General features: G+C 41.4%; 1 protein-coding gene and 1 pseudogene across 1 annotated transcript; one reads left to right on the forward strand and one right to left on the reverse strand.

The window, feature by feature from the left end:
- The first annotated feature begins 3,153 nt into the window (after positions 1–3,153).
- Positions 3,154–3,971, forward strand: LOC119523549 (annotated as a pseudogene).
- Positions 3,972–8,205: 4,234 nt separating this feature from the next.
- Positions 8,206–8,526, reverse strand: LOC119523318 (60S ribosomal protein L23a-like). The gene has a single exon (XM_037822089.1). It carries the CDS (start codon positions 8,524–8,526, stop codon positions 8,206–8,208), a length of 321 nt encoding a protein of 106 aa, XP_037678017.1.
- Positions 8,527–23,173: the final 14,647 nt, after the last annotated feature.

Genomic DNA, 23,173 nt, shown 5'->3' on the forward strand with positions numbered 1-23,173 from the left:
TTGCATATATATTCAATGTTTATGTTCAGAGATCAACTAGAAAAAATTGGGAAGAGCATATGCAAAAAAATTTTACTCTTCTTAGTAATAATATTTGGTAGTAATCTTAGTATTGCTATTCTGAGACTGTTGTATGTCTAATGAGTAATAAAGTAAATAAGTAATGGTGGGATATTGTGGGATCTTCTGATTCTGTTACCCGCTGCGTCCTTGACAATCAGGATTCTTGGTATGGATAAAAGGAGATACAAGTGGAATACAGGAGAAGTTGAGTGTAAAACCTGAGATCCTAAGAGGTATTTTATCTTCACAAAGCAATCTATCTGGAGGCATGGCAAGATGGTGGCATAGGGAGTTGTGGAATTTAGTTAGTCCCCTAGAGCAACTAATAAGTAGCCAGGGACAACTAGAAAACAGTCTGGAACAACTGATGAGGGGACATCTGTGATCGGACAACATTGTACACCAGTCAGGAATGGGTGGAACTGCCGAGATCATAGCATAAAACTGTAAGTAAAGCTCCCCAAACTATGGAGCTGGCACCCCTCCCCCATCAGCATGGCAGACTGAGTTGCAAAACTTTGCTGTGGGAGAAAGAAGCAGTTGCAGTTGGGAGCAAGGGAATGTAGCTTAACCAAGCTCCAACTAGGTTTTAATTAACAAATCTGGACTATTGAATACATGCTACAAGCACAGATAAACCTGGAGCAGGCAGAAGAGGAACCCAGAGGTTTATCATGGCAGAGAGGAGGTGGGGCTGACAGAAAAAATACATAAATAAAAACGGAGGCTTTTGGAGTCTGCTGAGCTCAGAATACTGGAAAAGGGCTGTGTCCCAAGAAAAGGGGCATGCAGAGGTGGGTACCAACTGCAGTTCTTGCCTGGTGATCTGGAGGGCTGAAGACTGGCTCTGAAAAGGGGACTTCTCACTTTTTTCCTTTTTGTTTTCTCTCTCATTCTAAGTAGCTCATTAGAGAAAGCCTCAAGCATTTTCAATTGTCAGCACTGACCAAGGAAAAGGTGGAATTAAGATTCTTTTTAAGTTCTTTTTGCAAAAGAGATGAAGGATATAAAGAATCATAGGGCAAACATAAGGAAGAACTCAAAAGTTTGAAAAAACAACTGGCAGAACTTATGGGAATGAAAGGCACAACAGAAGAGATGGAAAACAATGGAGACATACAACACAGATTTGAAGAGGCAGAAAAATGGATTCATGAACTGGAGAACAGGACATCTGAAATCCTACACACAAAAAAACATATGGGAAAAGAACGGAAAAATATGAGCAGGGTCTCAGGGAACTGAATGACAACATGAAGTACATGAATATATGTGTCATCAGTGTCCCAGAAGGAGAAGAGAAGGGAAAAGGGGCAGAAAGAATAATGGAGGAGATAATCACTGAAAATTTCCCATCTGTTATGTAAGACATAAAATTACAGATCCAAGAAGCACAGCGTATCCCAAACAGAATAGATCTGAGTAGACCGACTCCAAGACACTTAATATCAGATTATCAAATGTCAAAGACAAGGAGAGAATTCTGAAAGCAACAAGAGAAAAGCTATCCATCACATACAAAGGAAGCTCAATAAGACTATGTGTAGATTTCTCGGTAGAAACCATGGAGGCGAGAAGGCAGTGGTATGATATGTTTAAGATACTGAAAGAGAAAAACTGCCAATCAAGAATTCTATACCTGACAAAACTGTCCTTCAAAAATGAGGGAGAGTTTTAAATATTTTCAGACAAACAGACACAATTTGAGGGGCATGATGGGAAGTCCCAGGATCCCAGATATCTAGCCATCCAGGTACTCACCCAGGCATTCCTTGTCCTGCTTTGGACTTCCCTAAATGTTTCTGGATGAGGCGGTGCCTGGCTAACCCATCAGTTGGCATCCTCAACCTTCAAACAATCCTCCACCTCAACTTAGGCCACTCATCTGCCTGGGATTCGAGGTGTAGGAAGGTGGGCAGTCAGATACAATTACTCCTGGGGCTGCATGTGCAATGTGCCAAATATCTCTGCGGTTCTGGCTAAATAGCCAACATTATCTGTTCTTCTTCAGTAAGCTGCAATTGATGTAGGGGAATAGAGGGGAGGGGAGACTAAAACTGGAGGAGCACCCTGGCTCCAGTCCAAAGATCAAGAGATAAGATGCAATGACTAATTCACTTCTAATGATTTTTTTTGTAGAGAAATTAATTGGAAAAGCAGTTAAGACTATTATCTGACACATGCCTTTTGCTTAAAGTTTTACAGCAGGGACAGACGATTCTCCAAAAAATAAACTCCTTCTGTAAAGTGCGCTCCTTTAGCTCAGTTCCACATCCACAGTTGGCCCCTCCAATTTCAGTGCATCAATTTGCAAAATGCATGTTCTTGATAATAACTGGGAAAGAGGAGGGTGAATCAGAGTATCTTCATGCCTGGATAAAACAAAGAGACAATGAAAATCCTGTGCTTAATCAGCAGGATCAGTTTTCTGTGTAAGAAAACACGGCTTGATAAGGGGTGGGAAGATTGGAGACAAGCGGCAGGAGAAGACAGGGAGAAAGGCTAAAACTACATCACCTATTGTCTACGTGAGTTTGGATGGACATTTTATAAGGCTAATTTATCATGCTTTCAAATTGGTTAAATGATAGCAACTTCAGCCCCCAGCACACATTCCACACATAGTAAGTGCCCAATAAATATTTATTAACAGCATCTGACCAACTCGAGACCAATTAGAGGACTGCTTCCGTCTGTTTTGCCAGACTACTTCTACGTGATTTCAGCTCTCTGAATTCCTCTGGTTAGGCTCAAGGCCGAGATTATAGTCAGAGTTATTCTAATCCTTGCTCAATTAGCTCTGGTATTATGGTCAGAAAATAGTGTCTTTCTAAAGGGAAATGCACCACAAAGAACTGTGTGTGTGTGTGTATATTTTCCTCATGTTTTCCAATTATTTTAAAAGCATTAATTGTAAGGAAAATAATCCGTGTTCATTAAAAAATTCCTTTATTGTGTGCATTTACTCTAAAATAATGCAAAAATAGAGTTGTATTTTTACTTACACTTCATAATAATGTGTTACGGCCTATGATTGCAAAAGGAGGTCTACAAGCTGCTGCGGGGCAGGCCGCAAGTGAGCCCCTAAAGTTTCGGGCCAAAATCATGGATGCAGTCTGTCTGAACCACTTCACGTGGGTCAGTAACATGATTTCTAAGCTTGCCATAACCTGTACTCTCTGCATCAGCCTGGATAAGCTGACCTTCATCCTTTCAGACAAGGTGAATGGAGGGGTGAGCATGTGGTGTGAACTGGAACAGAACTTCTTCAGTGAATGTGAAATGGAAAGGGTCTCAGCAGGAAACAAGGAGATTTATTTAGAGCTGACATCAGAAAACTTATCTCAAGCTTCAAAACTGCCCAGATGCCAGAGCTTTGAGAATCAAGCTGACCAATGAACACTTCCCCTGCTACACAGTCTCTGCAGAACTGTCACCCATATCAAGCACTCGTCGCGTTGTGACACATGACATCCCCATAAAGCTTATGCCGAGGGAACTGTGGAAGGATTTACAAGACCTTATAATCTGAGACTCTGAAGTTAGTGTTTGTTTACCAGTGTTGAAGACTATTAAGAGTGTGGTGGAGAAAATGCAAAGCATCAGCCATGGCCTTATTATTGAAGCAAACCTAAATGGAGAACTGAACTTGAAAACATAAACTGAATTAGTGTGGGTTACAACTTATTTTAAAGATCTTGGCAATCCTCCATCAGCCTCTGAAAATGCCTCTAAGGGTAGAAACCCAGAACAAATGGCTGAGGTACACAGAGATATTAGGAAGCTCCTACAATTTCGTGCTGGACGACAAGTAAATCCTACCAAGGCCCTGTGCAATATTGTGAGTCCAGTTTGATTAACTTCCTGAAGACGTTTCCCTTCAATCTTTCATTCTGGCATTGTCATAGCACCACCTTAGCAGATTTGGAAGGACGAAGACCTTGATTGTAGTGGGAAGAGACAATAGGTTCATGTGTTCTAGGTTATTTGTGTATGACGTCTGAGTAGCATGAATCATATACACTTTACTTATTTCTTCCTTTATATTTTAACTAGAAACTGAATTTTTGAAATAGTTGGAGCAACAGTATTCTTTTTTCTCATGTCTGTTGTGTTTTGCTTTTAAGACACTGAAAAAAGCTAGGCCTTCTTTATGCAAACTTTAAATTTCAGTTTCTCGTTGAAGTTGTGCAAATCTCATGTATTTAGAACTAGTGAGGTAATCAGAATTTGTAAGTCTATGGAGCATGGTCCAGCAACTTAACAGTGTTGTTGTAGCAGATAGTTTTGTTTCTGACAGTGCAGCCCCTCCCTTTGCCCTTATCCCACAACAAAAGGGACAGCCCTGCCTGTGGATACATCTCCTTAGTCCCTGAGCTCCCTCCTGCTGCTTCTGTTTCACCCTGAAACCAGCTTCAGTCTTAGGTTATAATTCTTTATAATCCTTGTTTTCCCTGTGTATTGGATCTGTCATTCTGCGGAAAAAAAAAAAAAAAAAAACAGCAGTGTATTTTCCTTTAGAGATACCACTTAGCACAGAAAAAACCAAAACTTCTAAGCCAGCATCTGCGTTAATGATGAAACCATATTTCTGGTTATTTATCAAAGCCAGTTCAGGTACTGATAAATAGGCTTTCTTGTTCTCCCTCAAGCATGTTCTACCATATTTCCTCTTATAATTAAATCTTACACATCCTATAGAGTTGTACCTCATAAACCTTATTATAGATTCACATTACAAAGTTGAGACTTAAAAGGAAAGCAGTTGCTTGGGATAATATGCAGAAATGGGATCAGCAAAAATGAAAAACTCTTATGGCTTGTTCATCCTGTTTGGTAAACCAATGACTCTTTTGATGTTTAATTATGTTAGTTTAAATGGGATGGAATATTTCATTAAATTAACATTTTACAGTGATAGGACATGCTTTTATTTATCTAGAGCCTCTTTCCCCTCTTTGGCTTGTAACAAAATTTATTCCAGCTGCAGATATAAAACTTAAAAATCATGATGCAAAATGATATGGCATTTGAAAATCATTTTATAAACTTATATTTCCTGTTAAACCCAATCTGGCAAATTGATTATTTCTGAGTATTTAAATGATGATTTTGGATATATAAAGAAGATAAAATATTGATTTTCCTGGAAGTTAATAGCAAAGCATCATATTTCCTCATCTGCATTACACAAAGTGCCCTTTGGGATTTAGCATGCACACTTCTGCTTCCATTATTGGAATGTCAGAGATCATGGAGTTTTCCCAGGAGGATATGCCACAAATGTTCTCAGATTATGCAGCGCTGCTGCTTTACTTTGCAGATTAGATTAAGTAACTTGCCCAGGATCACATAGTGGCAGGGGTGGGATTAAAAGCCCGGAATTCTGACTCTGATATATGACCCTTTTCCCTTTCCCTCACACTTCCCTGTGCTGAATGACCCTAATTACTCTTTTGGATGAGGAATGAATAATAGATTTCAAAGTTGACATTCACCAATCACTTTATGAGTTGAGAAAGAGTATCTAAGTTTTTTAATCTGCTATGGTAAAGTAGATTTAAATGCAATTTTTTAAATGTCAGGAAACCAGATGTAATTTCCCCCAGCTCTTTATAGAATGTGTGATGACCTGATATTGATTATTTTATGGCTCTCTCAAGATTTCCTCTCTGAGTGGAGTGTGGCTAGGTAAAAGAGCCTTATCTGGGAGTCAAGGAGCTGGATCTATTTCTAACTGGTCACCAACCTGCTGTTGAGTGTTGACAGGTCCACTAGCTCTCTCATCTCACATGTCTGTAAAATAAGGATAATTCTTACCACCCACAGTGGAGGGAGCAAATAGAAAACTGCAAACTTACAGAAATACACAGTGCCATTTTATTGAACAGTATACCAAAGTAAAATTGTGTTAGGTCTAAGAGTAGCAATTTATTCCATTTAGAGGAATAGATATAATTTGAAAACTTAACTTATTTCAAGACTAACATTCTCAAAGTGTTTGGATCTCTTTTAAATAGCTTTCTGAATTTTAGAGAAAACTTCCACCGGCTGTGATCACGTAAGAATCTGTTAAGCCCTGTGGTGTGTGGCATACTCTCCTACATGCCAGGGCAGGTAAAATAACACGGTGGCCAGCCCGGCTCTTGCCCGGTGCCCACGTGTTTCTTTGTTAATCCCATCTCAAGCTGAGCTTTGGAACCAATCCTGGGTTGAGGCAGGGAGGATTAAGAATTCCCAATCCAGCAACTCAGTGGCCTTGTCATCCTCCCACCCACTTGCTTGGGCTAGCTAGGAGCTGATCACCTGCCATTTTCCCCCCAGCTGAGTTCACAGTGGTGCCAGGCCTGGTCTTTTCAGGGGCCTGGAGTTTGGTCTCAACATGAGTGTCTGGGGCTGGGATTCTGGTACCTGCTGTCAGGCAGTGGAGGCATTTGATGACATCCACACTCTCGATATATATTAGCAAATTGGCAGAGCTTTGTTTTTGAAGGGATGCAGTTCTGTACTTCTCACATGGGTTCTAATAGGGGTAGTGTAAAGGGAAGCTTGAGAGGCTTTGGATTTTTAGAGCTTCTAAGTACAGTTGGTGAACAAGTAGATAAGAATCATTTGTAATAACTGGTGTTACCTTGAGATTATCGGAGAAATAAATTAACCCACTTAGACAATGCTGGTAGGAGTGTAAATTGATGTTACTTTTCTGGAGTTCAGTGTGGTAGTACAACCTTAAAAATGTGTGTACCTTTTGACTTAGTACATCTGCTTATAGGAAGTTACACTAAGGTATAAGGGTATTCTAGCACTGTTATTCTGAAAAACTAAAAATATCCTAGCTGAATTCATAGGGGGTAGGTTAGGCAATTTATAGTTTGAAACAATATTTCATACTCTAAAGTTAATGTTACACACAAAATATGTACTGGCATGGTAAAATGTTTGTAATTTATAGTTAAGTAGGGAAAAAGCAGGTTAGACAGTGCCATGTACAGTATGATATGATTTGGGGGAATAATAATGTATATGTGTACATCTGATAGAAAAAGATCTGGAGGATAGACACCAACATTTAAACCTGGTCATTTCTCAGTGGTTTTTATTTCAACTTTTGTACATTTATGTATTTCCTAAAAATTTTATAATTAGCTTTATTAAAAATTATTTTTTAAAGGAAAAAAGGGAGGTCTACACATTCTCCTAGCAGCTGGCAGTCTTGTTTACTGCTGTTACTGAAGCCATCTTAATTCTTCCCTTTGTAGGTTTCTAGGGAAGGCTGATCCTAAAGGGTAATAGATTAACACCCAATAGAAATCTGAAAATATTGGGAAAGGCATCTCATTTCCTCTTCCCAACTTTTAAATTCAGCTTTTTGATAGGTAAGTCCAAATTAATAAGCACTAGTTCTCAACTCCAGAATGCATGATTCCTCAGAAAAGTCATTAAAACACAGATTCCTGTGCCTACCCCAGAGATCCAATTCCGAAGGGGGTTGCCTGAACATTGGGATTTCCAACAAGTTCTCAGGTGATGCTGCTGCCACTGGTCTGCAGACCACACCTTGAGTGGCCCTGCTCTAATGGCTGGGATGAGCTAATGGAGCCACTCAAAACACCGGACGTGCTCCTAGAGGACTGCACATGGGCTTCAGTAATCCTGCCTAATGAGTGAGGCTGGATGTCAGGACTTGGGCATCTTAAGCCTTCTGCTCTAGCTGTACCAGAAATAGTATGTTCCAAGACCAGCTCCACTGTGACAAGTGTGTTATCATGGCTGATCATCATGACCCAAGTCTACCAATTCTGTTGTTAAGGCAGCCTGAGAAGTATATGTACTTTCCCTAACCTTGAGAGCTACTGGGTCAAAATCAAACTTGGAAGCATTCTAGTAGACCTGTGGAAAAAGGAGAGAGCATTCAAGTGGATCCAGTTACTTTCTTCTATGGCAGCTTAAAACAACACTATTTTATTTCACCATAACCCAAGGGGAATGGGTGAATATATCCTCTTAGGAAGCAACATGGGTTGAAAGCCAGACACCAGTCGTGTAGTGAATTTTCAATGAGCCCACACAAGTTCTTTTGCCCAACTGAGTTTTTTTTATGGTCAAAAAACTTATATTTAGAATTTGCCAGCTGGACTCAGTTTAGATGATCCCAATTTTGTTGGCAACATCCAAAGCATCATAGTCAGGAGCTGGTTGATCATATGCCTTCTTCTCTCCATCAGGCCTAATCAGGGTGTTGACTTTTGAAACATCAATGTCATAGAGCTTCTTCACAGCCTGTTTGATCTGGTGCTTGTTGGCCTTGACATCCACAATGAACACAAGTGTGTTGCTGTTGTCAATCTTCTTCATGGCTGACTCAGTGGTCAGGGGAGACTTGATGATGACATAGTGGTCAAGCTTGTTTCTCCTGGGGGTACTCTTCCGAGAATATTTGGGCTGTCTTCTGAGAAGCAGCATCTTGGGCCATTGGAATGTGGGTAAAGTGCATTTTGTGTGTGAGTGTGTGTGTGGCTGTGAACACCTTTCAGTACCGTCTTCTTGGCTTTCAAGGCCTTTGCTTTGGCTTTGGTTTTGGGAGAGGCAGGGGCTTCCTTCTTAGCTTTTGGTGCCATCTCCCCCCAACTAAGTTTTCTAGGAGCTCAACTTACAGAGCAACAGGCTCTCCACAAACCAAGAGACATGATTCAAAGGAGAAGAAGTACATCTACACAGTGTGCCCTTAAGATGCATTTGTGTCATGGGGAGTCCCCATGCTATCAATGCTCCATTTTCTTGCTTTTCTGTCTAGGAGGCCAACTGAAAGCACACTCAGAGGACTATACTACAATTCAATTCCAAAGGTATTAAGGACCTCTGGATCTGGCTGAGATGAAGTAAGCACACTTCAGCCTATCTCTCCCGCAGATTGTAAGTAAACACCACAGACAGAATACATAAAGTAACTATCTGAGGATGGCAAAAAAAAGTACATGAAAAGATGCTCAACATCATTAGTCATTAGGAAAATGTAAATTAAAACCACAATACAATATCACTACATACCCACCAGAATGGCTTATTCAAAAAACCGAACAGTACAAAATTGCTGGTGAGGATGCAAGAATGCAGAGCACATGGAACTTTCATACGTTACTGATGGGACTGCAAATGGCAGAGTTACTCTGGAAAACAACTTTGTAGTTTCTTATAAAGTTAAACGTACACCTAGCAAATGAACCAACAATCCTATTCACAATTGCCAAAAAGTGGAAACAACCCAATGTCTTCCAACAACTGGATGAATTAACAAACTATGATACATCCACACAATGGAATACTACTCAGCCATAAAAAAAGAAAAACCCCAAGGATACCTAAACAACATGATTGACTCTCAAAAGCGTTGTGGTAAGTGAAACAAGCCAGTCTAAAAGAGGTCACATACTATATAATTCCATTTTTGTGACATTCTGAAAAAAGCAAAACTATATATAGAGAGAATAGATCAGTGATTGCCAGGAGAGAGGATGGATGAGGGGTTGCTTATGAAGGCACTGAATGAGGGAATTTGGGGGGTGGGGAAACTGTTTTGCATCCTGACTGTGGTGGTGATTTCACGACTCCATGTGCTTGTCAAAATTCACAAAACTTTACACCAAAAAAGGTGAATTTTACTGTATGTAAATTTTAAAATAAATAAAAACCAGTATCCACTAAAGCTGAACATATGTATATCCTTGGACCCAGCAATTACATTCCTTGAGTTATATCCAACAGATATGCATACATCTGTTCAGTAAAAGAAATGCATGAAAATAGTGATACTATTCCCAATAGCCCAAATCTGAAAATTGCTCGAGTGTCCATCAACAATAGAATGGGTAAATAAAATGTGGTAGATTCACACAACGGAATACACATGGGAATTAATGAACTGCAGTGACACGCAACAACACAGACTAATTTCACAAGCAAAATGTTGAATTTAAGAAGCCATACACAAAATTTTACATAGTGTATGATTTTATTTATATGAAATTCAAAAGCAGGCAAAACCAATCTATGGTGTTAGAAGTTAGGGTAGCATTTAGCCTTGGTGGTCTACTAACTGGAAGGGGAAGGAGGGGTCCCATTGGGGTGCTAGTAATGTTCTATTTCTTGACCTGAGTGCTGTTGATATGGATGTGTTCAGTTTGTGAAAATGCACCAAGTCATAACCTTTTGATTAGTATACTTGCTTTATGTATGTTATAATTCAATATAATGTGGATAGGCATAGTTTTCTTTCTGATAAGAGTTTCCACAGTTTTCATCAGTTCCACAAAGGGATTCCTGCATCAAAATAGTTATAAGCATTGGATTAGGGAAGAAAAATCAGATCTTGGGTGGTGTGAGGACTGCAGGTTGATCAGAAGACTGTTTTTCTGGATTTTTCTAAGTCAAATGAATAGGTGTCCTGTCCTATTTAAAGAAGTTGGTTGTCACCTGACATTCCCTCCTCCTGGCTGTATTTATAAGAAGGCTGCTCTGGGTTGATGAGGGACAGAGGATTTCTCAGGACAAGGAACTTTCAGCGCCCAAACCAAGAAAATCAGACAAACCAAGAAAATCAGGCAAACCAGAATGAGTTGTCACCCTAAGCAGAAGAGACACCTGCCCTGCTCTTTATAGAAAAGCGCAAATCCCCAAAGTCAGGTGTCATTCGAATTATTGAGCTGTGGGAATCACCTGTTCCTAGGGAAGCATCCAGCTGGGTTTGTGGGGGCAACTGGATGGTATTCCAGCAGCTCCTGTGTTTGAAGAAAACAAATGCAGGTCAGGGCAGTGCACAGAATTTACTTGGTGTTCCGAGAGTGAGAGCCAACACCGCAGCTGGCCTTTCGTCAGCCCCCGGTGTGATGCCTCCTTTCATCCTCCACGCTGAGGGCAGGAGTGGCCTTTCCGGTGGCTGCAGTTTCAGCAGCGGCTTCAGGACAGGTACTTGAATGAATGTCTTTCGGAGTCCTTGCTGATGGACCAGGTTCAGCCAAGGCAATCGTGTGTCTTTGTACCATGAGTTCCTAATGCCCGGAGAGAAGGCACACCGGCCACACAGCCCTTGGTGTTTTCAGTGTAAGGTGACTTCTCTTTCCAAGATTATGACTTTTGATACAGATCGTTTATTGAGCACCAAGCATTTAGGAGATTTAAGATCCACTATACACACACACGCACACAGCCTTATTGACTCTTCTTAACAACCTTTGAATGTATCATCTGTTTTGTAGATGGGAATCTAAGATTGATGGAGATGAAGTAATTCACCTTAAGTATGCACAGAAAGCAAGTTGAACCCAGTTCTTCTTGATGCCAGATTATAACTCTGAGACTTTATGAGTATGACCCTAGGAAATAAAATGGTCCATTTTACAAAGGAGGACTTGAGCTGGATTTTTCAGGATAGTTTTGTTTCAGATCATTTAAGAGAACTATATAATTGTATTTTTAAGGCAGAAGTTTGTGAGCTGATGTTTGTAGCTGTGAAGACTTCAATGTGTTTTGAGGGAAGAGGGTATAAACCAACCTAGGTGAAATACAAGGTCTGTGTGGGGTAGTGGCAAGAAAGAAAGATGGAGCCAGAGGTCAGGCCCAGATTATGGGGGTGGGAAGAGGGGCTTGTCCCCTAGGTAAGGCTTGTTGGCCCGTGTGAGCCCCAAATTCCACCTTGGCCTCAAGAGAGATGAAACCCAAACAAAACCATTTTTATATTTTTGATTTTCGTTCTGCTGATGGAATGACTAAGCCTGTGCATCAGGCAATACACTAAGCTAATAGTCTCACCTTGTTTGTTGAACTACTACACCTGGAATTGACAGACTTCTCTAGAAAGATTGGCCTAATTAGTGCTGAGTAAGTTCTCCCATATGTGGATTGACCTCAGACATCATGACTCGGATTGTTTTTTAGTATCATAATATGTTTTTCCTCAGTTCTCAATGTGTTTATCACCATTTTCTGTCCTTGAGATAATTATATAAACATAGTTACCTCAGCTACAAGGCAAGCCGAGAGCTGATACTACTGTATTCGCCTTTGATTCTTGGAAATCAGTGATTTAGCTGATGCTTGTCAACATTATCTTCGTACTAGCCCCAAATTCTTAGAAATCCAACATATTTCCCAAGTGCTGTCATTCTGAAGGGCTCAGGCTGTTTTCTGGATTATTAATCCTCACAATATGTGCCAGAGGTACCCACTGTTAAATGTCAGTCCCATTTTATAGATGGAGGATTTGAGCAGCTTCACGAAAGATGTGTCAGTCACAGCCTCAAAGAAGTAAGGATCCAGCCAGAGCATGACCCAGCCCTGCGGGCCCCCTGCAGCCACACTCTTTATTAGGGAATGTCGTTTCTCTTGGTTCCACTCTGGTGCTGGTCTTCGCTGGTTACTAGGCAACTTGAGCTATTGTAGCCTGGCTGGTTCAAAATACCAGAGCATCAGAGTCCCAGAAAAATGAGTCAAAATCCTTTTATTGAACACATGTTCAATTTAGTTTAGTACCATGCCATTCCAGCTAGGATCAGCTGGGGGAAAACAAGAGGCTTTGGAGGGCTACCAAACAGCGTGCATCTGATAGACTGGGCTAATTTTGGACTGATAATTCTTACAGGTGTCTTGGAGCACAGAAGAGGATAAATAAGAGGAAAAGCACGGGCTGTTTGCTCTACAGAGTTTAGAGCTCAAGGAACTTTAATAAACACTTATACCACATGGGAAGATGATGTAAAAGGGATGGTGAGGGGTCAGGAGAGAGGAGAGCAATCATCTCATAACCAGAGTGACTTGATCTTAGCTCCTCTGGGCCTTCATGATTTCAAAATGGGAAGGCAGAGAGGAGAAGGCAGAGGGAGCAAATTACCCCAGTTTCTTATTCCCAAAGCATTGGAATGAATTCCTCATAAGAGCAAGTGGAGGTAAACAAGCTCTGTGCAGTCTTTTCTAATTCTCAGTGTGTGCATCCATGTTAGCTTGGGTATGTGAAGTGGGTTTTGTCTTTGAGGACAGAGGAAGGTACAAGAAGTGGTCCTGGGCTTTGCAAATAACAGCTGAGTCACAAGCTGACAGCACTGTCCTTGGAGACAATCTTGAGACTTGGAAGACCAAGCCTGACCTTCCCATCCAGACACACACCATGTCATTAGGAGCATTTTTACTCTACCATGTTTAATGGGGGTGAGGCGGGGCATTCTGACCGGACCTAAAGAGTGAAAAGGTCGAATTTTCTTAGTTTGTAAAAATGTCACTACTGTTCCTAAAAATGTATGGGACAATCAACCTCTGAAATGTATTTACTGCACCTTCCCCCTCACCCCCATCAACCTCACTGCTAGGCAGAACTTTGTTTTCAAAATGAGTCCCTTAAAAGTGCTCTGTTTCCACGTGGCTCTGTTCAAGGTGGGTGCACTAACCAAGTGTGCTGGTTTAGATGTATTATGTTCCCCAAAATGCCATGTTCTTTAATGCAATCTTGTGGGGGCAAATTAGTGTTGATTAGGTTGGAATCCTTTGATTAAGTTTTCCATGGAGATATGTCTCAATCAACTGTGGGTGAGACCTTTGATTGGATAATTTCCATGGAGGTGTTACCCCACCCATTGAGGGTGGGTCTTAATAGAATCACTGGAGTCCTATAAAAGTGTTCACAGACAGAAGGAGGTGCTGCAGCCAAGAGAGACACTTTGAAGAACTCACAGGAGCTGAGAGAGGAGCTGGAACACAACCTGGGATCAGCAGACGCCAGCCACATGCTTTCCCAGCTAACAAGTTTTCCGGATGCCATTGGCCTTCCTTCGGTGAAGGTATCCTTGTGTTGATGCCTTCATTTGGACATTTTCATGGCCTTAAGACTGTAACTTTGTAACCAAATAAACCCCCTTTATAAAAGCCAATCCATTACTGGTATTTTGCATAATGGCAGCATTAGCAAACTGGGACACCAAAGCAATATAATCTTGAAATAGGACAGCCAGACAAAGGACTCACACATCACACCTGAAGTACCTGCAGTTACAAATGCAACTCTAAGGTAGCATGAACACTGGTCAATAACTTCTGTTCTCTCAAGGCAGGGATGCTATTATTTTCATCTCTTAGGAGGTCTAGCTGATGTTATACACCTTAAAAACTAAAGTAGTTATGTAAACATTGGAAGAGAGTCATATCCTGATTCGCAAATTATATGATGGTTTCTTAGAAAACCTAACAGGTTCAATGAAAAGTAAATTATCAGAACCGATAAAAAATTTAGTAAAGTGCTGGGTACCAGGAAAAATATTTTAGAATTTAATTGATTTACTAGGAGAAATCAGATAGAAATGGAAATAGAAACACACACACACACACATCCATTAACAACAGAGACAAACATTATAATATAGATAGGAAAAAAGTTAAAATGGAAAGTAAAAGATTTGTTTGAGAGAGCTATACATTATACTGAGGGACATAAAACAAACCTGAATAAATGTAGAGCTATACCATGTCCCTGGACAGAAATGAATAATAAAATGCCAATTGTTTCCAAATAAATATATAAATTTAATGTAATTTCAATCAGAAACTCAATAGGGTTTCTTTATAAATTGTCAAAATGATTTTAAAATATATATAAGAAAATAAAGTATGCAAAAATTGCCAAGAATGTTTTTGAAAAGGTAGAAATAGAGATTTATCCTACCTGCTATTAAAATTAAAGACCAGTGTATTCTAGAACCTTCTTCTCAGGGTCTGCTTCTGGGGGAAGAACCCAACTTGATGCAGTTATGATCAGCCTGTGACTCAACCATATTTTGATGGAGCTATTGGAAATCAGTTTCAACACCAAGTTTTTAATCCAAATAAAGGAACGTAAAAGAGAAGAGGGTTTAAGCTTTTTAAAGCTACACGTTTATGGCTGATTTGGTCTCAGGTGGGCTATGCATCCAGAAAGCAGTTCCCCTGATCTCTTTCCCATTGTCTTACACTTTGGAGCTTTGCTTTGTAAACATTTGCCTTTGTGACCTGGTCCTCCGCCTTGGCTGGATCATTTGGCTTGTTTTTCATCCTGCATAACTCGCCCCTGCTCTGCTTGGCACCCATCCCAGGGCATTTTTCTGGCTTGGCCACCTTTATGCTCCACTTGGCTTTGGCCCAAGACCCAGCACTCTTTCTCACTTGTTCCATCCTTACAGGTAGTTCCAGAAATCCAGATTTAGTCATAGCCTCATTTCCAACTGAACTGCTCCCTCCCTGGAGAAAACAGTTTCTAGTGAATTATGACAAATGGCTGGACTGTGGAGACTAGGAACATGTCTTATTTATCAGCTGAGCATCACACTTTGAAGTCAAGCTATCTGGGTTCCAATGTACATTATACCACTTTCTAGCAAAGTGACCTTGGGCAAGTTGCTTTGTTTCTTTATGCCTCAGTTATGGTATTAGTTAGGGTTCTCTAGAGAAACAGAATCAATGAGAGATATCTATAAATATAAGATTTATAAAAGTGTCTCATGCAACTGTGGGTATGCATGAGTCCAAATTCCGTAGGACAGGAAGCAAACCGGCAACTCCAATGAAGATGTTCGATGAACTCCCCAGGAAATGAACTAGCAACTTCGATGAACTCCTCAGGAAATGCTTCGCTGGTCAGCCAAAGAAGAAGTGAAGGTCCTCTATCTGCCTCACTTAAAAGTCTTCAACTGGTTGGATTAAATCCAGCTGACTGCATTCTCTCATTGTGGAAGACACGCCCTTCATTGATGTCATCAGTCACAGCTGCAGCCAATTGACTGATGATTTAACAAACCAGCCTTCTGGTTTATTAACCAGCCACAAACGTCCTTGCAGTAATGGTTAGGTCAGTGCTTGCTTGGGTACCATCACCTGGCCAAGTTGACACATGAACCCAACCATCACAGTTACCTTCTCTGTGCAATGAAGAAGATAAGTGCTTGCCTCATAGGACTGTTGTAAGGATAAAATAAAATAAAATATGTAAAATGTTTGATTCATAGTTGGCTCTCAATAAATGTTAACCATAAATATTGGTACAGAGTTTGTGCTCTGATATCAACACAGAGCTCAATACAAGTAAATACACACACTCACACACACACAAATATCTGTGTGGAGTGAAAACAGAATGACTGTATGCAAATGTGGGGTTCATTTATTCAGTTGCTTATTTGCTTAACAACCATTTACTAACCACTATATATACCAGGAACTATATTAGGTTCTATGACACAGTGAAGAACAAGGCTATTTCTTCAAAGATGCTTACTATCCAGCAAGGGAAAGAGTGGTAGGACAGCAAAAGAGGGGCTTAATGAGTGACCTGTTGACTTAAGGACTTGGCAAGGATGCTCTGACTCCTTGAAGCCTTGGGGAGGAAGAGGATTCTAGCATTTGCCTCCTGAAGGAGCTCTGCTGTCACTCCACTTGCTGAGCGATTAGTTTCTCTGTTCAGAGGGTACCACAACTGGGGAAAACCTTACCTGAAATCCAACCCCAGTCATCTACTTTTGCAGCATGTCCTTGTGTGCCCCCCCATTCCCTGGAAAACGTGAACTTGGAATGAGATGGATGAGCATTCTCCCTCTTAGCTGCTTGCCATGAACTCAAACGGTCCCTGGCTGCAACACTTTCCCTCTCCAGGTTGGCAGTGACTCACCTCCTCTCAGTGCCCTTTGGAGGCCAATAGCCAGTGTTCTCCAAGGTGGCAGCACAGGGGCAGCAGCCCCACCTCTGCTTTGGAACTTAGATGGTTTTGTTCTACTCTACACTTTGCCAGTGAGCTTTAAACCGGGGATTCTGAATCTCGGCGGCCCCTGAGAACCACCTGGGAGGGCTTTTAAAAGCCCATCCATGCCAGGCTCTAGCCCCAGACCCCAGTCAGATCAGCTCTGATGCTGGGATTCAGGCATCAATAATTTTTAAATCTCCCCAGATGGATTTAACTGGAAGCCAGAGTGATCTCTCTCTGCTTTGATCTCTCTCTCTCTGCCTCGATTGCCTCACCTGTAGAAAAAGATGTTGTGTCTGATGAGACCCAAGGCTCCTTCCTCTCTAACCTGCTAGGAACCACAATCCTAAATTCTATTTCTAAAACTACCAGGGCATATCCCCTCCAGACTCTCTTCCATTGATGTAACTACTATACGAAATATGTTAATTAACAGATTTTCTTCCCCATGGCAGTTTACAAAATCCTTAATGTCTGTCTCCCTATTCACAAGTTTGGAAGGAAGTAAAGTGATTTTTATCCCCTCCAAAGAAATTTAAAGAAAAGCAAAAGAGGCAAAAAATGATATAACTCAGTGTTTACTGAATTGGAACAAAAGCACAATGATCTTTCACATAATAGCTGAACTTGTACACTCCATGGCCTGAATTTCAATGCCATTCTGGCTGTATAATCGCATCCCTTGAGCACTTAGGTCTGAGTGTCATCACTTTAGCTGGAGAGAGCAGGAGAGGCAGAGAGTTGAGCCAAACAGGTTGTTTTTCGAAAAAGAACATGCCTGGGACTCTGAGAAATATTGCACAGCAGAATCCACAAAGTGAAGCCTAAAATAGATTTGAGTGGGCAGATGAGCAAAGCAAAGGCCACACGGCTTTCCCCACAGGCCAAATGCGGAGGGGAAGAACAGGAGGATTTGGTCATGGTTATCATCGAATGAGATGCTAAAATTCCTTGCTTGGCATACTAAACAAAACCCTCATTGGATGATATGTGGCACATCTCCTTAGGGTAAAACTAAGTTGTGAGAATAATTTAGATGCACTCATAAGCAGTGGTCCAAAGAGACTCCAACTACTCGATAAATGGAGTTGAAAGCCCTGCTAATCAGATAGGTCAGGGCACTCAGTTCATGGACTGCATGGGACATAAAATATATTGTTGCCCTCCAGCAGCCAAGATACAGTGTTTTCCAAAGCTGTCAGCAGAGAAGAGAAAAGATGATGGAATTAAGGTCTGCCAAAAGTCTGAATTCGGAGTTGGGAGCTTCCAGAATGTTCCAGAAGCTGGGCAGGACTGGTTTGTAAAGTAGCTGGCAGTTACTGCAGCTTGCATGGAAGGAAAGTGACACTCGACGACATCTTCAAAGGCTAAGAGTGATCAGATCCCAGAGGGGAAAAACTCAAGACTAGAAAGAGGGTGCTATCCATGAAAGAGAAGTAAGCAGATAGAATGGGTCTACCCAGGTATGAATCAGAAACCATGGGACAGAACGCAACCATTAGGAAGCCAGACAAGAATACTGGGCTTCAAATGTTGAAGGACTTTGTGAGACAGAAACTTACTCAGGATTCCAGTAACAAAAATGGAGTTGTTAGGAGAGATCGGAGAATTAGGGGCTTCCTGATAGGGTCCTGGTTTGTCTGAGACTTTCCTGGTTTTAGCACTGAAAACTCTGCACCTGGAGCAACTTCCCAGTTCCAGGAAAACTGGAAAGGTTGGTCAACTGATTCTTGTACACTACTGAGCCAAGAGCAGATGTTTTCTGAGTAAGAGGAAACCTATTCAGAAGGATATAAAAAGATACATCTGACTCGAGGGGGCATCTCAGAGAAGGGCTAGGAAATCAAGAGAGCACCTGGTCAAGGGATCTTCAGAATATCCCTTCATCACTTGGGACTCCAATTTCCTTACAGCAAAATGATTACTTGAGATCAGAACAGGGATTTTCAAGCTTTCTTATTTTCCTCTTTTAAAAGCAGCAGAACCCTTTCTTCAAGGGAAATCGTACACAGAAAGGAATGTATAAACAAGTTAAAGCAGAGCTGTTGGGTTGAAGCCAGGATGGGGGCCTATAACCCTGATCACGTGGCTGGACACCAAACCATTCTGCCCCAGACAGCCCCTGAGGCATCTGGGCCAAACCTAGGAGGCGCTGAAGAACCCAATTTTAAAACCACCAAACTGGATGGTCTTCAAGTTCTCTCTGCATCTGAAATCCCATGATATTGTCATCTGCAACATCACTGCTATTTTTTGGGAACTGGACTAGATGCCCTTATTTTCAGAGTCCCTACCTCAATATATTTTCCCTCTCCCTCCAGCACACACAGTACTCAGAACACACCCAGGAGACCAGCTTGGATGGGTTTTGCTCCCTCTAAAAGTCAAACAATGTATAGAAAACATACTGACATGATTGTCTCTGGGCGGTGGGAATAGGGGTGACTTTTGCCATCTTGTGTGTGTACGCATGTGTGTGCTTTTTTGTATTTTCTACAATTTGAATGTATTATTTATTTGATCCTGTGCCCAAACCCTAGGGCTTGGACATGCTTTGTCCTCGTCTACTACAATGAGCCTCCTTCCTACCTCCCTCAGCTCAGAGACCCCTTGTTTCTTGGCTCCTCCCTTTTGCCTTGCATCCCTGCTTTGACAATGCACATCATCAGTTTCTCCTATTTCACTGTTCCATTCTGCATTTCTTCCCTCTACTTTGGCTCCCAATGTGAGTTTCCATTAGTAATATTAATGTCCCTTGCTCCCAGGGAACTGATCCTTCCCTAAGACTCCACACTTTGTCTCCCCCAAGAGCTAATTCCCTAATAGAAGTCTTCTTCTCTCCATGCATATAGTTTAGCAATCAGCCTGTGCCTGCCCTCCATCCCAGCCTTATGGGGCTACCTATCCCCGGTTCTGTTGGCCTTACACGATGCACTTCCCTGTGAAGAGGATGTTCTGATAAAGAGGAGCCAAGTTCTCAATTTTGAGGACTCTGGATGGTACACCATTTGGTCTCCATGAGAGTGAAGACCCTCCAACTGAGCCTCAAACCTTGCCAAGGGATACACCCCTCCCTTTGCTGTTTGCAATGAAATTTATGAGTAGATATCGATCACCCCATCACCTTAAAAGGATCAGGACCACCTGAGGTAGGTGAGCCCCAGGCATTAAGCACACTGAAAGATGGTGGAAGACTCAGGCCATGGCTGCTAATAGGAATAGCTTTGATTGTCTTGAGGAAAAAGGATGCTTTTAACAAAAGCAAAAAGCCTTTGTTGGGGTAGTTGCTTACAAGGAGCACTCCATGGTCCTAGGGCCAAGCCAGTTTCAGCCATTCTTATCTTTAATTGCCTAGTATCTGACTCATGCCTGACCTGGCTCTCCTGGTCTTTAGCTTCCAGAATTAATTTGTGACCTTGGACCATCACATCTGATTCAGCCTGATGTCATTCTTCTGTTGCACTTCAAACTGTCCAAACTTGCTACTTGCTGACCCGTAAGGAAAGGTAATGGTGGATATATTTGAGTCAGGAAGAAACAGGCTAGTACTGATTAATCATGTGACTTTTGACAAATTACCTAAATTCTCTAAACCTCACTTTTTCATCTGTAAAACAGGAAAGAAGACATGCCTCCTAGGGCTGTGGAGAAAATTAAATTATGATAGTCACAAAATGTTTGACATGCTATCTGCCCTGTAAAAGATGATCATTATTACTTATAGAGAGTAGGCTACTCAAAGCATGGTGGACAAATCAGTGCTGGTTGTTTGTTATTGGTCTGTGATGAAAAAAGTAGAGTAGTTGAGCGTTAGCATTTAGAAACTTTTATAGCAATCTGATATTGCCATGACATGCAAATGGCATTTTCATTGTATTTTACAAAAATATTAGTCTGCAACAGATTGGAAATTTTATAAACCTGATCCTTTCCCCACAGATACTTTGAAGAGCACTGACACAGATGGGTCTGATATAAGTCGGATGAATACCTTAGCATCTATATCCTGGAATGGCATTCTTAAGATATTCAATGGCTTCTCCCTTTTCTGCTGACCGATTATCTTCATGGTATTGTTAATCCTGGAAAATCCTCCCATCACAGCATCACATTCATGAAAGACCTCATCCCTTTTCTGCTCATCTGTTGGTATCTGTTAAGGAAACACAAATTAACGTTAACATTTGTTCAAAACATAACTCAGAAAATCTGTTTCAAAAGCACGCGGGATGCATTCCAAAGCCAACTGGCATTTCTGATTTGTGTTACCCATGCCATTTCCCAAAGCTGTCAGTGGATAATTCAAAGCCAGAGGGGAAGTTCTGATTCTTTTCATGTTAAGGTATAGTGGTTATAGTGGGAAGAGAGTATTCCCATTTTCGAAGGTGGAGATGAGTGCTTGATTAAATCTAAAGAAAACAATCACTTCTAGACATATGCTCTGGTCACTTTACCCATTAGCTTCAGGACAAGAGCAGCATTTGGAGCACAGTCTTTTCAAGGCATTGGCACTGGGCCATTCCTGAATCACTCAGTCATTATGGAGACATTTAATTAGTGCACTTTGCATGCTTGCCCATGGACACTGGAGGGACAACATGTCATCTAGCCCTTTGAGGATAGGTTAGAGACTTCATATTATTTATAATTTTAATATCCCCAGTGCCTAGAACAGGGCCTGGGCCACACAGTAAGCACTCTAATATTGGTTGAATGAATGAATGGATTTTAAGGTTGCCAAATCTAGAATCCCTCTGGAAACATGGTTCCATGCCTGATTTAGTCCAGGACACCTGGTCCTAAATAAGGGACAGAATGATAATCCAAATGCACAGCTGTCTGACTCCAGAGTTCATGCATACTCTACTACAGCATGCTGCAGAGATGACACCACAAGCAAACGTCACACCCTTCACAACTGGGCTAGCCCTGGAATGCCCAGCCTGGGCCACCCTCTGCCCAGATCTCACTGGGGCTGTGATAGCCCTCACTCCTCTCACTCCTCTCTAAAGAGGGACATAGAATGGTACCTCTTCAACTTACTGCCAGGGAGATAAAATCGGACCCTTTGACTGTGGGCAAAGCAGGTCTCCCTCTCTCTCTATCATCCTCTAGGGAATGTGTTCTGGTCTCATCTTGAAAAACCCAAGCTGGCCCTTGAAGGTGCAAAAGGAGACATTACTTAAATAGATTGAAGTAGAAAGCCAATGTGGAATCTGATTCCAAAAATCCATTCTGGTCTCATCTTTGTTTCTCCTCCCTGCTCCAACAGCCTTGTGGACTAGATTACCCTTGAGCATCCTTCATTTGAAATTTTAAATACAGTAAAAGAACTAACAACAATACTTAGTTTAAGAAAACATGATAGCACTCTCTAAATAAGTTGACCTCCTTCCTGTCTTTAATCGGCCAAAAACATTTTTTAGATGAGCTCTTGTATTGTGCCCCAAAGGGTGAAAGAGTTTGGACTTTGTTATATTGAGGGAGCAAAGGATTCTCAGACTCATAAACCCAGAGTTCTGTTTTGTCATCAATAATTTAACTTAGAGGTTTTATAAAGAGGGACTTGGGACTTGGAGGGTTCTAAACATTGGGGCCAGGAGAAAAATAGGGATGGAAAGTGGGTTATGGTTGAAGGAAAATAAGAAGGGCCAGAAAGAAGGAGCAGCGAATCAAGAAAGAATGAATTGAATATTCAAATCTGTCTTCTACTAAGTGCCTCTCCCAGCCTAAGAGCTATGAGAGATATGAAGAATGAAGTTCTGGGTCTTCTTTAGGCAAAATATGTCTTAAACCTAAGAAAATAATTGGATGTGAATGTAAACCCAAGTGCAAAGCCATTATAGCCAGAGCAGAGAAAACACATGCTAGACGTGATAGAGAAGTGGAGAAAGTAATGCTAACTACATAGCTTGCAAAAAGGAAGGTGAAGACTTGCAAAGGGGGTTGAAAGTCAGAAGGAAGAGTCTGACATGATCTAATGGGCAATGGTGGGCTTATATGGGAAAGGGTCCTGGCTGGGAACAGAGGACATGCTCAGATGAGGTAATTGAAGAGGGCTTACTAAAGGGACTATTTACAAATGTGTGTGGGCTGGGTTAAGGGAAGCCAGTTAGGGATGGTGTTTCACCAGCAATAGCAGGGAGCTGTTACCATCCATCCTAGGGCTGAAGGCACAAGATTTGAAAGCCATTACTGGACCCTGGAAAGCTGTAGTTCTAGGAGAGAGTCACCCTCCAGGAACTGTGGCCTTTAGTAGAAGAACAAAGTCACTACCAAATTTCTATTCAGCTGGGAGGGAGCTGGTGCAATAAATACCCCAATTTCTCTCTCCCTCCCTACTCTGATCTCCTGCTGTTGCCT

This window comes from Choloepus didactylus, chromosome X (genome assembly GCF_015220235.1).
Source record: "Choloepus didactylus isolate mChoDid1 chromosome X, mChoDid1.pri, whole genome shotgun sequence".
In the NCBI taxonomy this organism is placed as follows: Eukaryota; Metazoa; Chordata; class Mammalia; order Pilosa; family Megalonychidae; genus Choloepus; species Choloepus didactylus.

What these genes read in the sequence shown, in the direction of transcription:
- LOC119523318 (XM_037822089.1), bottom strand. Translation starts at nt 8,526, where the DNA reads ATGCTGCTTCTCAGAAGACAGCCCAAATATTCTCGGAAGAGTACCCCC.